Genomic DNA, 16,179 nt, shown 5'->3' with positions numbered 1-16,179 from the left:
ATTAATTAATATATTACATTATAATAATTTATTCATATTATAATTATATCTTCTAAGATTTGACACGCATTGACAATAAAATTACATTAATCTCATATAATATCAATATATTCGTAAACATATCGTTAAGAAGAATCGACAAAATATCAATAGCGTATTAATACTGATCCAACATTAGTAAATTAATCCTGGTTCCAACATTGGTCGAAAATAACGAGGATGAATCAAGAAACATTTTATTTATGTTACCATGCGCTGGACCACGATCTCGCGAATATCCACGGTTATTTCGATATGAAATTCCGATACGCATGTTCACGTGCTTCACGAGGCTTCGGAGAAAAAGCGTCGCGTCTTTTTTCACTCAACACATACTCGCACGACCACCTGTACCAAAACAGGTTCAGGCATTTACGTCTTCCCTCAGGCGGATTCTGATGTACCATCGAGACAGCTTGGCGACGCGCGTACTTTCTGCCCACAAAACAACGTCGTTGATACTACGTCGAAATTTTTCTCGTCTCTTGTCACATCTATCGCGAGACTGCGGTCTCTCGTTTTAAATAACATCGACCTCGGATCTACGTTTGCGATGGTACGGTGTCAATTGTTGACTCCGTCGAGCGATATTCTTGCGAATTCTTCTATTGGACGCCGAATTAATTGACTTGATTATAATTGGCATTGTCGATGCCCACAGATTATGACTCAGACGACGTCCCTTCTCCGTTAACCGACGATAGTTCCGCTAGAATTTACGTCGGGGAGCGTTCGCGGGAGCGTAGATCATTGACGCGGAAAACCGCATCGTTGGATCGGTTTCCTAGAGAGGAGGAAGAGAGGTACGAACAATTCACAGAGCTGAGCGAGCATCGAGATTTTTTTCAGAGATTGGATTATGATGACAGGTATAGGCACATACAAATACGCAAATTTTGTACATTTTTGAAGGTCTTGAAAATTATCGAGATATTTCCAACTGTTGTTCTTAACTTATTCTTAAACTTAATTAATTAATGAGTAAATTTTGAATATTGTATTAATATTTCACAAAATGTTTCCACACACAGAAAAATATTATTCTGTTGCTGAGAAAAATAATTATTCAATTTATGTCTTTTCTTTATATATTGGTTATCTTTAACAAATAATATTTTCTTGATAGTCTTGAAAATATACTTGTTACAAATTTTAAAAACTCATTATTATGTATTCAAAACAAGAAATTATTTTTTTAAAGAATATTATAAAATTGATTGAAGAAGCGACTTTATATAATAAGCAAATTAAATTTAACTTAATTTAATAATCCTGATTGAAGTATTAAACTTACTAAGATTTAGAATATATATTTCGAATAAATTTGATGATAAACTTATGATAGATTTATGGATATATGAACTTTTGAATTACTTGAAACAAGTAATTATTACTTGCGTACTTCTGTATGTTTCTGTGCGCAAATTGAAAAGTATTATTTCTTGTAACTAACTATTTTGAATTTTAATCTTCAGAATTCAGAAAGTTTTAAACGTAATGTATGTAAACAGCATATTATTTGTTTAATTTAAAGCGGGTTTTAATTTTGACGGAATTTGAGGAAGTTTAATTTAAAATTTGAAAATGATGAATTGTCGCCTTTTCTCGTAATATTTTCGCGGAAGAGTTGACTCTAATCTTCACGAGGAACAACGATACGCTTTCTGCATATTCTGGGACGCTCTGTCAACGAATCTGTAGAGCTTGTTCTATGAATTCCAGGTATTATATTATGGAACGTAAACGTGAACGTGGCTATCAGAACGAAGACGCACAGGACTCGAAGATGGACTCGGATCCCTTCGTGACATGGAGGCCGCGACGTGCCTTACCGCGTGAATATTTCATCGAGATCATGGTGGTAGCCGATGCGAAAATGGTGGAGTATCATGGCACTGGCTTGGTCAGTTACATTCTTGTCTTGATGAGCACGGTGGGTATATATACTCTTTGGACGTTGTTTGAAAATATTCAATTCCGCTTTCCAATTAAGTTTCTGCCAATTAAGTGTTAATGTCGCACCAAGATATGATCCTTTACATTTTTTTTAATAAAAAATTGTGGTTACATTTAATGTGTTTATTTGTATATGAGATCACAAAATAATACCTCACATTTTTCAAACTTCACATTTCCAGCACGTAAAATTTCACTTTTCTATATATCTATTAATAGTTGAGAAAAAATATAGAACATTACTTTCTGAACAGTCCACATATATATCGAATATCCTGCAATGCGGAATTATTGCTTAATTTTCATGATGATCTTTGAGTAATTAATTAAGATAGTGAGTTTCTAATGAGCTAAATTTTATATGAAAAATATGTATGATCAAAGAATATTCTTGCTTTAATTTTGAACAGATTTTAATATGCTTTTAGTTGAGAATTTCTTTCTTATAATGAAAGTATAAAATTAAAAATTTTAAAAATGCAATAAATAAATCGTCTCTTTAATCAAAAAATTGCAAAAGATCTTAAAAGAATAATTCACATTGTCACAACATGAACATAGCAATGTTTAAATCCATTGATAAAAATCAAAGATGCAGTAAGATGTTATTCATTATTGAAAACGAAACTCGCTGCACCGGTATATTTCTTTCGAAATAAGTCTTAGCAAAAAAACAGAGCCAATAAAGAAAAAAAAGAAAGGGGATGAGAGATGTCGATTCAATGTAATTCGACAATTAGCTTCGTCACGGCGGTCATTACCGAGTACGCTACGCCAGTTATGTATCCCACGCGAAGGCCACACCTTACGGGGAGGGCAACATCCTGCGAGGAGTTCGCTTTCACGAACCTACGCTTGTCGTCTGTTCGATGATTCAATCGCATTTCTCAACAATAATCGATCGACTTTAAGATTCATGAATTTTTTATGAACGAAAGAGTGCAGACAAAAGATCAAAATAGACTCTTTGTGTGCATAGTGTTTCAGAATAGATCGGATGTCTCTTTTAACATATATACACGTATAGAATCTTTAATCAGATATAGGGATGTATCAAATAAAGCTAAAAAGTAATTAAGGTATTTGAACCGAATAAGACTCACTTAATTTATTTATTTATTTTTTTAATTCTGTTTAATGACGAAATAAACGAAGTGAGAATAAAACATCTATTTCACTCACATTCACAAAAGTAAAATATATCTTCTATATAGAATATTTGTGAATAAACGAAAAAAAAAATTTTTTTTATAAACTCTGACTTTGAGTCTTACATGTATATGAACGTACCGAATAAAGCTCAAATGAAAATAAATTAAAAATAATAAAGGAAAAGAACTAAATATTGTTATTCTAAATCAGTTTTAAATGAAATTCTGTAAGACTTATTTTATTGGCGTGAAGCGCGTTTTTAATAAATTTAAAAGTGGTTTTTATTTAGTGCTAAGCCTTATTCGGTTCAGGTAATTTGTTACAACTGAATTACCGGATATGTTTTTATTTGCTCCCCTGGAAGGATAGGTTTCACGGATCTACAAAGACCAGTCTATCGGCAATCCAGTAAGCATTGCAGTGATGAAGATCATCAAGACTGAAGAAATATTCGGTGTTAAGCATAGCGGAAGTGACGGAATCGCGGCGGCTGAAATGTTAAAGCGATTCTGCCAATGGCAGAAACGTAACAATCCCGACGAACCCTCACCGGAACACCACGACGCTGCGCTTCTATTAACCAGGTATTGTATTAGAAGAATTTATATTGTAAAAATATACGTTTTTCTATAATATGAAATTTTTCGTAAAAATTACTATTTTTTATAAAGTAACAATAATTTTAGTTAGTAGACGATTGAAACTAAAATTTTCTTGCCTAAAGCGTTTAAATTTAATTTTTAGAATGTAATTAAATAACAAGATTTTATTTAAAATATATTTTTAATGTAAATTTATTATCTCAATAATTAAAAATTTTAAGAAGAAATCAGAATGTTTAATAATGTTTAATAATGAATATAAAATAATTGCAAATGATGACTTTCCATTAAAATTTTTCAACTTAAATTTATCGAAATAATAATCTTATAGAAATAATTCGAGTTTAAGAACATATGACATGTGTACAATCTGAAAATAATTTTCAGAGAAAATCTGTGTCACAATCCGCGCCAAAAACGTTGTGATACTTTGGGCTTGGCCGAGCTGGGTAGAATGTGCTCTCCTGGATCTTCGTGTGCTATCGTGCAGGATAATGGATTAGCTGCAGCGTTTACCATTGCACATGAAATTGGTCACGTGTAAGTATATTTATCGATCGTAAAATATACTATGTTTTCTTTATAATTTATGTTACGTAATTTATGTAATGTTATAATTTATGTAATGAAATCATTTAAATCCTTCTTGAAAGATACGCCATATCTTCTTCATGAGATTGTTGTGCTATATGTTTGCCACGTGTGTCTTCATATTTAAATTTTTGATTTTCCAATCTTATTTTTTTCTTTGTCCTTTTTATACCAGATCTTGTATTATACATTTCCCAGTAAACACCAAATAATCAATGTCATAATTTTATACTCAACAGTATAAATGTAATATGTTATAAGTTACATTATTGAGTATAAAATTATAACATTGTTTATGTTACTTAATATTTACTGGGTTTATATTTCATACTATTTCTTTTTGAAACATCTTTAATTAATTTTTAAATCTCTAATTTTCTAATCCCTTTTCGCTTTTCTTGTTCATGCGTATATTATGATTATGATTTTTTGAAACATTCCACTCAGAGAAAATATCCGAAATGCATTACAGACTTAACATGCCGCACGACGACGACTCCAAGTGCGCTGGTTTCAGAAATCGTTCGGGTGTGCACAACGTAATGTCCCGCATGCTGGACGATAATACTTTTCCCTGGGAGTGGTCCAAGTGTTCCCGACACTATGTCACCGAATTTCTCGAGTGAGTCAGTCATTAATTGGCGAATGACTCGGTTATAAACGATATGCCGGGGAGCATTCTGGAAAGAGATCATTACTAATTGACTCGTGACCTCTACTTGAGACAGTACGCAATGCGATGTCAGGTTTTGTCTGTTGATCGCGTTGATTTGCCTTTCTGTTCATAGCGATACAATTCGTGGGATCTTTAATTCATTAATGATTATTGGCAATGTTCCGTCGTTAAAGTAAGAGATTTATTAAGTTGATTTTTAATAAATAAATAACTTCTTCTCTGTTCTTTTGGCATTTAACTTTCTGTAAATATGTTACAACTTTTCTAAATAAATAATCGTATTTAATTTGAAAGTTCTCTCATGTTCTTTAAAAGATGTCTCCTTAATGTCTCTTGATGTCTCTTGTGTCTATATTTAGCGAAAGGCACTTCATATGTCTCAAGTTAATGGCACATGTATTACGTTTAAATAGGTTTAATTAGGTTAATTAGGTTTATTTCTGTTTTTGCTATCAGAATAATTTAATTACATCATGTTTTCTTAATTAGTTAAGGCAATTAATTCATTGGCATTTATAGGCTTAAGTGTAACGCGTTCTAAAATTTGAATCACGATTCAAGCACAAATAGGAAAGCCGAGAATAACTATTTTGCGTCAAACACATCGATTTCCAAGGAACGGATATCGGCCAGACAAATTAATTTCGATCGAGAAAGGCAATGTCGCGAGTTTTTCTATGACATTGAAACGAGTCATCGCCGAAACGAGTCATCGCCGTCGCTTAGAAATCCGGTTTAACGAGATTCTAAGCGACTGTTATACACTTGTAATATATTTCACGCATTGTCACGAGAAATATAATCCTCAAAGCTATTCGAGTGAATGGACAACTTTCTCTTAATTAACGATATCGAGAATTGTTATTAATTCGTAATGATTTTTTATTCCAGAGCCGGATATGCTAACTGTTTGCTTGATGAGCCCAGTAAAATGATGGAGAGACAAAACGGTCGGTTACCCGGCGAAGATTATTCGGAGAACAAACAGTGCGAACTCGTCTTCGGGCAAGGATCCAGAATCTGTCCTCATATGGTGAGTGATGGTAAGTCGAAAACGTTCTCTTCACGCGTTTGATGGAGACGTATTTGCGTTCGTATCTCAGACAAAATACATTCCATCCTCTCGCTTATTTTAATTTCATGTTTAGCCTGTGTCTTTATATAATATTATTAATGACTGGAGATATTATCTGTTGGAACACACGTTCAAGCTTGCTTTTGACTTGTCTATTCCGTAATGTTATTACAACGGAATTCGCTTAAGAATTGAAGTAAATTGAGAGCTTGGTCGGTTACCGGCCAGGCAGTGTGTAGGAGACTGTGGTGCACCGCGCCACTGTGGGATCATCATCAACAGTGTCACACTCAACACATGCCCTGGGCTGATGGTACACCTTGTGGCATTGATAAATGGTGTCATCGCGGTGAATGCGTCTCACGTAGAAACCTCGAGCCGGTGCATGGTCAATGGGGTGAATGGGGAAGATACGGCGAATGTTCGCGGACCTGCGGTGGTGGAGTCAAGAGGAAATATCGCGAGTGCGACAATCCGGCGCCGAACAATGGCGGCAATTATTGCATTGGTGAGCGCGTAAAATATCGCAGCTGCGGCACCAGAGAATGCCCATCAGGTAGCCCAGATTTTAGGTACGTGTCTTGTATGAAGAAAATGTACTGTATAAATCCGCAAGAACATAGTTCTATTACTGGCATTCTAATGGCAGTTAATTGATAATCTGAAAATCTAGTAAATGCAGATCTAAAAATAATTTTGTTGAACTATTAAAATAATTATTACTTACTAAAATAATTGGACGCTCAAGTTGATTGTTAGAATTTTTATAATGTTTATTATATTTAAGCGTCCAAATTGTTTTGATAGTCTAACAAAATTATTTTCAGATCTATATCGCTAGCTGCATCTAAATTTTTAGGTCTAGCAAAATAATTTCTTCAGTATATTAATAGTAGATATTATTCACCCATTTTAATGCATTAGTATTTATTTTTTTCTTTCATTTACAGAGAACAGCAGTGCTCGAAATTCGATAACAATAACTTCAACATTCAGAATCTTGCTAGAGATGTTAAGTGGCATGCAAAGTATACAAGAAGTAAGCAATGATTTATTTTTTTATCATTTCTAAATTCATCTTTTTCTTAATCTATGCGATAGGTTTGACCCAATTTTTGGAGGAAGTTATGTGAGAAAGATATGATTTTTGGAACTTTTTTTTATAGTATTGCCACAAGATCGCTGTAAACTGTACTGCCAAGTGGAGAGTAATCAGTATTACATGTTACGTGACAAAGTAATCGATGGGACACCCTGCGGACCCGACACTTTTCACATATGTGTTAATGGCCAATGTAAGCCCGCTGGATGCGATCACATCTTGAATTCGACAGCTGATCTTGATACCTGCGGGGTCTGCAGAGGGGACAATGCCACTTGCCAGAGAATCGCGGGTGCCTACAACACTAGCGTATACGGTTATACCAGAGTAGCTAAAATTCCTGCAGGTAGCAGCTATATTGATATTAAACAACACGGATGGCTGAATTCTCATAACGATAGTAATTATCTCGGTAAGATTTTCCTGCCTTGTTTCGAAGATTTTTTTAAATTAATGAATCAGAACTGTACTAAATCTAAACAATAAGGATATTATCATATAAAATTAGTAAATTGAAGATAATGTAAAGCTATTCTATTCTATTCTATATATAAAATATTGTTATGTTATTGTAAAGAAAATTACACATAAAGATTTATTATGAATCAAATGTAACATGTACATGTGCTTATATCTCAGTTTTTCTATTAAAGTTTTTTTATTTTATTATTTTTTAAACCACTTCAACATATTGTTATACAGCGTTACGGATTGGAGAAGACGGCGAATATATTTTAAATGGAAACTTTATGGTAATGCATCGTAAGGTGATTGTGCATCCAGGCGTCACTATCGAATACAGCGGACCGGAATCGGTTGTGGAACGACTGAACAGTTCCCGGCCTACTGCCATCGATTTAATTTTGGAGGCAGGTTCACCGTTTACATTTTACAATTACGTCACTTAGCTAAAAGTAGTTTCTCTGGCTATGTGACTCCGCTCAACTAAGAATACGGAATTCCAGGTATTATCCGTAGGAAACGTTTATCCACCACAAATCACGTATGAGTACACTGTACCCAAAAGAATTCTAAATAGTTACACGTGGTTGCTCAGCGATTGGTCAACCTGCAATCGAATGTGTCAGGGTATGAAATATCGTAAAGCCGAATGTAGAAGTACTGAACACAAGGAAGCGGTGCCCGATGCTTATTGCAGAAATGAGGAAAAACCGCAAGAGGAGAGTCAGATGTGCAACGCGCATTGTACGCTGCAGTAAGTGAAAAACGCGTGAAAACAAAGAATCAGTAATATATCATTTGGAAAAATTAAAAATTTATGAAATAAGAACATAAAGGAATTTCGCTGAACATAAACTAATAGTAACATTATATCACTATTGCAATTTTCTATTCAACAATGTAACTGTTATGTACAATATGTGTTACATTATATTCATATTGAATAGGAAATATTGATATAATGTTACTGTTAGTTTATATTTAGTGAGATATGTGCACGATTTTATGTGCATAGTGTAGCAAAATTTAAATGATATTTCTGCATTCATGATAACTCTAATTACTGAATCTACATATTTAAATCGCTTTCAGATGGCAAACGACTTCCATGTCTGAATGCTCGAATCACTGTGGTCCGGGCGTGCGAACTGTTACCTCGCGATGCGTTCAAATCTTGCTAGACTCATCGCATCCTCCGCGATCAATACCGGCGCACGCATGCTTGCACATCGAAAAACCGAGCGAGCACCAACCATGTGTTGGTCCTTGCGACGATGCTCATTGGAGTTACAGCGAATGGAATGTCTGCAGTGTCTCGTGCGGCGGCGGTGTACAATTGAGAAGCGCGATATGCGTTGATTCAAATGAAAGGCAGGTACGAGATGAGAATTGTGTCAGACAGGAGAAACACCTTAAGCGGACATGCAATCAAGAGGCTTGTCCGAAATGGGATCTGGGAGAGTGGAGTCAGGTAAGATGCACGCTATACAGAGATACGTAAAACATGATGTTAAAATCAGATTAGCTTGTTGATAGTTTTTCTTAGAATTTGTCATATAATTTTTCAAAATTTTTATATGAATTTCAGAATTTTTCAAAATTTCTTCATAATTTTATTAATTTTTTTAGAAAAAAATAAAAATTCTGAAAAAATTTTTATTAAGATTAGCTATAGAAACATTTTAATATATTATACAGAACATAAAAACATATTTGTATTTTAAATTTCTTTCTCTTAAGATCAGTACTTTCTGATAACAAAATATAATTGATCAGCTGTTATGCTTTAAATATCTGTTATGCAGTATTGGATAATATTCGTGAATAATTTGGATTAATGGATGTCATGAAATGTTATAGTGTTCCGTCACTTGTGGCATGGGAAAACGACATAGAGCTTCCTGGTGCCAGGTCGAGAATCGCGTAGTATCGCGCACGTTCTGCAGCGGTACGCCGGTTGTAACGGAGGTCTGCGATGCTGGTCCTTGTCATCAATGGCATGCCAGCGATTGGAGTCCGGTACAGTACATTGGACAATTTTCTGTACACGTTTAATAAGTTATCAAGTTGAATCTAGTCTCTCGTTGTACAGTGTTCAGTAACGTGTGGCGAGGGAACGTCGCGAAGAAAAGTCGTTTGCAAGAATGCAGACGGTGCTCCGAGTGACGGATGCCCCATTGCTGAGAAACCAGAGATTTCAGTTATTTGCACGCTAAAACCATGTCTCAATGTAGTAAGTTTCCATTATATATTTATCAACAAAAGCAATTTTTGGAGCTAATAATACAAAATTACAAAATTCGAATATAGATCGAATAGAATAGAATTTATTCTCTTCAACATTTATATAAAAAAAGAGATTAGTTATTTTAAATCATTTTCATCTTTATTTTTTTTTTATAATACAATATTTGTAAAAGAAAGTCTTGCTTTTTAGGTAAGCTTACCGCCGACTACGTATTCAACGAATCCTTCACGTGAGGATTCATCTCCACAAGAAAACGAAATTGATAATAACGGTATTACATTCCACTACAAGTGGCACGTAGGACCTTATGGAGAGGTAGGTTTATTTACTATAGTCAACATTGTTTATTAGAATGCGGTTCATTTGTACAGTTTACAGCTTTCACAAATTCTTAACTTTGCAATTTATAATTCGGAATAATTCATATTATTTTATCATATTTTATGTATAGTGCTCGCAAAAGTGCAATATCGGATTCAAAAGTAGAATAGTGAGATGTATATCGGAAATCGGGATGGTTGCACCTGACTATTACTGCGATTCAAATCAACAACCGATAGGCAGAACGACCTGCAACCATCACCTATGTCCGGCTTGGAATACCGGCGACTGGAGTGAGGTATTGAAACATTTTCTATTATACAAAGTTAATATGTTTTGTATGAACATTATTTTTTGTGTACAGAATTATGATATAAAATCATATTAAATATTTTTTCAGAATATGTTTCGCGAAAATATGCAGTTTCTTCTGATTAATCATATGCTTTCGATTTAATGATTTTAATGATTTTAGTGCGACGTAACGTGCGGTAACGGATTCCAACATCGTCAAGTCCGCTGCCAAAAGCATGACGGTGAAATTTTGTCGCACAAGGAGTGTAGCGAAGAACAACCAAAACACGTGCGAAGATGTCAGATGGAATCTTGCAGAAGTAGTCCTAAAAACAGCAGAGAGAACAGTCTGGAGTCTAACATCATTCGTAAATGGAAAATGTCTAATTGGACTCCGGTAAGTAAACCATATTATTTATCTGTGGTAAAATTATAAAATATAAAAATATGGAGCAACGTTTATTGATTAACGAAATTATTTTTTTTATTCTTTAATTTTTGAATAGTAATTGAGGGCAACAATAAAAGTTGAAATTTTATCGGAATTTATCTATGTATGAGAAGCAATGGAAAAAGAAATATACAGGCATTTTAAAAATATTAACGAAATACCGTTTTAGGAAAACTATTTTTATTAAGCGAAATATTTTGAACAGAAATATTTTAACTTCTCTTAATCCCCATTTTATTTTAGTGAATCATAAATGTAATAAAACAGTTAAAACAATTCAACAGAATTGATATTTTAACGGGCCAATTTCGGCAATAATGATGTTGAAACGCTAAATTTGATCGTTACGGATGTGTGGCCAGTTTGCACCGAATCGAAATATTTTGCAGTGCTCGAAATCATGCGGCACCGGGATTCAGACGCGAAGAGTGGAATGTATGATGAGAAGAGGCAACCATGGGCCAGAAGTACCTGTTAAGGATGAGCAGTGCATAAGATCGAAATCACGCAAACCAAAATCACAGAGATTATGCCAACGCATTGCCTGCGATTTTATCTGGCAAGAAGGCACCTGGTCGGAGGTATCTTTATACCTCAAACCTTACGCCAATGCTACAATCTTCCCAGTCAGAAATGATAATGGAATCGACATCGAATCGACGTCAATTCGACGTCAATTTAATGCTTTCGACGTTGATTCGATGTCGATTCCATTGTCATTTCTGACTGGGTTGCTATTAGGCCAAAATTTTATGAAAATTTTCACCTTAAGTAAAAAAAACATGAAAGTCAAATTGAGTTTTACACGCACGCAAATATTGGTGTATATATACAGCAAAGGGGAATAACGATTATTGACAACGATGGCACAAATAACTAATCCTAATTAATCGCATATGAAAAATGGCTTCCATAAATATATAGTGAATTATGAAAAATGCATGATACCTTGATAACTCATAGGATCATTGTTAGATCCATGCGAGATGTTTGCACAATTTAACGTTTTTTTTTTTCAAATAGTGGATTTTTTGCATGTTATTAATCTCACATTTATTCAGATAATATGTATATACACAGAGTGTTTCCCACTTAACGAGCGTAAAATTATATATATTTAGATATTAGATTATAGATGTTTAATCACTAATGTGTATAACTTGAACCTAGCAGATTTAGGAAATATTATTGACTTGTAATATTTATGCATAACGCTAATATCAATATATATAAAACATCCTGGGAAATTAAATCGCCACATACAATCGTTATGCACTGTACAAATAATATCGTACACCACATGGTCTTAATAAAATGATAATGGCCTGAAATATATCACAGATTATACTTTTGTTTCAGATTACGCATGAGCATGTATATATTTATTTTTAATTGATTGCATAATTTTGTGTTTTAATGAGAGAATGTATCTTATCGTATCAAGTGAATTTTAAGCAAAGTGTCAATAGATTGAAAGAAGATTTAAAGGAAATTGTATATTCTTTAATGAAATAGACTATTTTTGCTAATGTTTAATTATGAATAAAAATGCAATTTTGACGAATATTAAATTGTCGACAGACATATGAAAGTTTTGCAACTGCGATTATAATAATTATTCGTGATGATTTGCGATACTGATTCTCCGATACATTCTTTCATTATGAAATTTATTATGACTTCCATTTATGACTCTAATCAACTTTATCAAGAAGACACAATTATCGATAGAAATATTGTAATAATTTCTGCGCACTTGATATAATCAAGATTTATAGATGTTTATTTTTCCACAAGTGTACGCCGGACTGTGGCAAGGGAATACAACGTCGTGCTGTCACTTGTCATCGAGTAAATCGCTATGGATGGATCGATCCAACTCCAACGGTAGGTTGTCCGATGGATCAAAGACCAGTCGGCGAGCAGATTTGTAAACTACGCGAATGTAGCGATAAATATTATTGGACTACTGGCCCTTGGAAAAAAGTGAGTGCCTCTTTGAAATATTATTGAATTCAATGTCATACTAATTAATCCGCAATTATAAGAATAGCTGAAAAGTCTTTAGAGGTAGCTTCAAATATATTAAAATTTTATATCAAAATTTATTAATTTTAATGAAAATAAAAAACTTGCAATATTTCTTGTTTTAAAGATTATATCTTAAGAAAAAGAAAAAATTATAGTTTATAATCAATTATAAAATTCAATTTAAAAAGTTGAATTAATTATTTTTTAAAGCAAAACATCTTTTTCAATTTTTTGAAAATTTATACCGATCAGATTCTTTAATTTTAATATTAATAATAATTAATATTAATAAATAATATTGTTTAATAAATACTTTGTTATTTGTAGCATTAATTTTTCTCTCTTCTCTATCTTCTTTTTTCTTTTTCTTCTCCTACAACTCTCTTTATATCTATTTTTCTTGTTTCTATAGTGTAGTCATCCTTGTGGACGCAAAGGTCGACAAATCCGCAGACTTTATTGCCACGATGCAATCATCGACAAGAAAGTAGGGCGGTTTCATTGTCCAGCTGAATACAAACCATTACGAAAGCGCAAATGCAACCAAAGAAAATGCGGTCCGGTCACTTGTCTCGAAATCCAGAAACGACTCAAAGCTACCACAGATGGCGAATATCCTTTGTTAATCGGTGGTAGAAATATGACTATTTATTGTCACGGAATGTCGAGCGCCGAGCCGCGAGAATATCTGACTTTGCCAGCTGGCGATAGCGAGAACTACGCAGAAATTTACGATAAAAGGTTGGTTGGCCAACTATCGTTTTATTCTCGATATTTACAGCATTATTTTTTCAACAATTTTTTATTTTTTCAATTTTATTTGTTTTAATAATTTCGTGTGATATCTTATAATAATTTGATTTTGATGTATCAGATTGAGGAACCCACACACGTGTCCGTTCAATGGTCAAAGAAATGATAGTTGCAACTGCGTGTCCGAATTGGGAACAGTGTCTGGCAGAACAATGTTTAAGAGAGTGCGCATAGATCCAGCGAAACTTTTTATTATAGGTGAGCACAATGTTTATACATACTTTGAATTTAATTAAAACTTGGAAGTTAACATTTACAAAAACGATTGTATTTCGTGGATAAGAAAAGAAATGAAGGAGATATACATTTTTAATTATACATTTTTATATATATTCCATGCAGTTCTGTACACTTAATACATTGGAAATGTTTTATGTTTAGCGAATGATTACACATTTTCATGGACAAAAGGAATGCAACGCGTAGAGTATGGCAAAGCCGGTGATTGTTACAGCCTCGTCGAATGTCCACAAGGACGTTTCAGTATTGATTTGAGAGGAACTGCTTTGGGACTATCGCCAGAAATTACTTGGATTAAGGAAACCTCGATCTCTTCTCTCGCAATCAATAGAATTGTAAGTAGAATTGTAAGAATCAGTTAATTGAAAAAAGAAAATGGTTATCGATTTATTCAAGATTGTATCAAGATTATTCAAAATTATATACATACTTATATTGCAAATTTAATATATTTTTCGTTTGCTTTATTTATTATTTTATATTTATATCTCACATATACATATAATATATAAAATCAAAAATGAAATCAATAAAATTCTGAAAAATAATTATTAATCAAAAAATCACTTCGATGTATTTTTTTATTCAGCAGAAAATTTACCAATCTTTTTCTTAGAAGACCGATTCTAAATTTCTTTTGGACTAATTTAGACAATAGGAAAATGATAAATTTTAAGATAACAGATTTTGTATCTGCTTCTATGTTAATTTTTGAAAATATTCTAACACATATTTTTCGTGTTACTTGCAATTAGAATAATCAACGAATCGTCGGTAAATGCGGCGGTTATTGCGGCTTCTGCAAGCCGATGACGGGCCTAAAGCTGGACGTATTACCTCCCTAGTCACAGCCATCAACTTTTTTTGGTATTTCATCTGTCCTATGATTCCGCGACTACAAACGGTATCATAACCACCGATTTGCTTTAAATTCGATTAGTTTTTTAGTAACTGCCGGAAAGAAGTATATATATATATATTTTTTTTTTTTTCAATATACATATATATTGAAGATAGCGATATCGAAATTAATGGACTCCAACGATCGATATAGCGAAATGCATGACACGATGTACAATCTATCACTGCCGTCACACATGTGCGATTATTATACAGATAAAAATAACGAGTTACGATTATGTGTTTGTAGAAAACGTGTCTCTATGCAAAATTAGAAAGTTTACAATTAGAAAAAAAGAAAAAAAAAGCAATTTTTATTACTTCTAAAATAAATATTAATATAACTGGAGGTATTTTCTCGCCATAAATCCAGCAGACATAACGATATCAAATCTAATATATAGTAATCGTTACATGCATTTCATGTACAAACTTAAAGTAATCGATAATGACATCTGTTCTATGAATTCACCTCGTGATTAATATTATGCTCTCTCGATGATCTTATGATCTTACAGTTTGCTCTTATCGTGATGCACTGCCGTTTTCTACAATGCTCCATTGATTTTAAAAAAGAAAGAGACGTTAAGAACAATTGATGCTTTATTTTTACTTTAATAGTAAAGTATCTATACATATTGAATGTATAAATGCAACTGAGATGAATAATTTGATTAACATCTTGGTACTAGTACAATTAATAATATTTGTAGCTTCCGGATAAAAAGAAAAGAATATACTCGAGTTTATGGTTTTTACACAATGATGAATATTTTGTACATTTTTTTATTTGCAGTAAATACTATAGAAACAAACTTAAAATTTCTTGAAGCTCTGTAGGATATAATTTTTCCTTGCATTGCGCAAGGAAAATATCGTCCGTTTTATTTCGAGGATATCGCAGTAACATTCATAGCGTAGACTTGCACGCGTAAAATGAATAAATCTACTGGTAAGATTCATAGCGTATGCGTGTAAAGTACTTTGCAAATGTAAACTGTGCCTGTTAATAACTAACATACATAATTTCATTTCATTGCTAAAAAAGGAATATCATGTAGGATGCTACGGGAAGTTTCACAAACTGTTTCTACTTATAATTAGGATACATCGCTTCTATTTCTTCCTTAATAAAGATATCTCATAACTTATTTATTTATTTGTCGCTTAGCAAACATATTTCTTGATAATGCATTTAAAGAGACTTACTGAAATTCAATCCTTTT

General features: G+C 33.1%; 1 protein-coding gene across 1 annotated transcript in view; it reads left to right on the top strand.

Moving 5' to 3' along the window:
• LOC108684775 (A disintegrin and metalloproteinase with thrombospondin motifs 9) overlaps positions 1–15,236 on the top strand; it is a 42,787-nt gene extending 27,551 nt beyond the window's left edge. The window contains exons 6-28 of the mRNA XM_018189252.1: positions 701–908; positions 1,762–1,972; positions 3,517–3,731; positions 4,137–4,289; positions 4,813–4,962; positions 5,908–6,059; positions 6,324–6,663; positions 7,042–7,130; positions 7,258–7,605; positions 7,896–8,062; positions 8,159–8,409; positions 8,748–9,126; positions 9,516–9,674; positions 9,748–9,888; positions 10,093–10,218; positions 10,355–10,522; positions 10,700–10,915; positions 11,359–11,550; positions 12,767–12,955; positions 13,413–13,741; positions 13,875–14,011; positions 14,195–14,388; positions 14,809–15,236. Coding sequence (XP_018044741.1) covers positions 701–908; positions 1,762–1,972; positions 3,517–3,731; positions 4,137–4,289; positions 4,813–4,962; positions 5,908–6,059; positions 6,324–6,663; positions 7,042–7,130; positions 7,258–7,605; positions 7,896–8,062; positions 8,159–8,409; positions 8,748–9,126; positions 9,516–9,674; positions 9,748–9,888; positions 10,093–10,218; positions 10,355–10,522; positions 10,700–10,915; positions 11,359–11,550; positions 12,767–12,955; positions 13,413–13,741; positions 13,875–14,011; positions 14,195–14,388; positions 14,809–14,898 — 4,604 coding nt within the window. The 3' untranslated portion in view covers positions 14,899–15,236. The remainder of the gene's footprint in view (positions 1–700; positions 909–1,761; positions 1,973–3,516; positions 3,732–4,136; positions 4,290–4,812; positions 4,963–5,907; positions 6,060–6,323; positions 6,664–7,041; positions 7,131–7,257; positions 7,606–7,895; positions 8,063–8,158; positions 8,410–8,747; positions 9,127–9,515; positions 9,675–9,747; positions 9,889–10,092; positions 10,219–10,354; positions 10,523–10,699; positions 10,916–11,358; positions 11,551–12,766; positions 12,956–13,412; positions 13,742–13,874; positions 14,012–14,194; positions 14,389–14,808) is intronic.
• The last annotated feature ends 943 nt before the right edge of the window (positions 15,237–16,179 follow it).

This window comes from Atta colombica, unplaced genomic scaffold (genome assembly GCF_001594045.1).
Source record: "Atta colombica isolate Treedump-2 unplaced genomic scaffold, Acol1.0 scaffold140, whole genome shotgun sequence".
NCBI lineage: Eukaryota > Metazoa > Arthropoda > Insecta > Hymenoptera > Formicidae > Atta > Atta colombica.
This window is presented reverse-complemented; position numbering and strand designations above follow the sequence as displayed.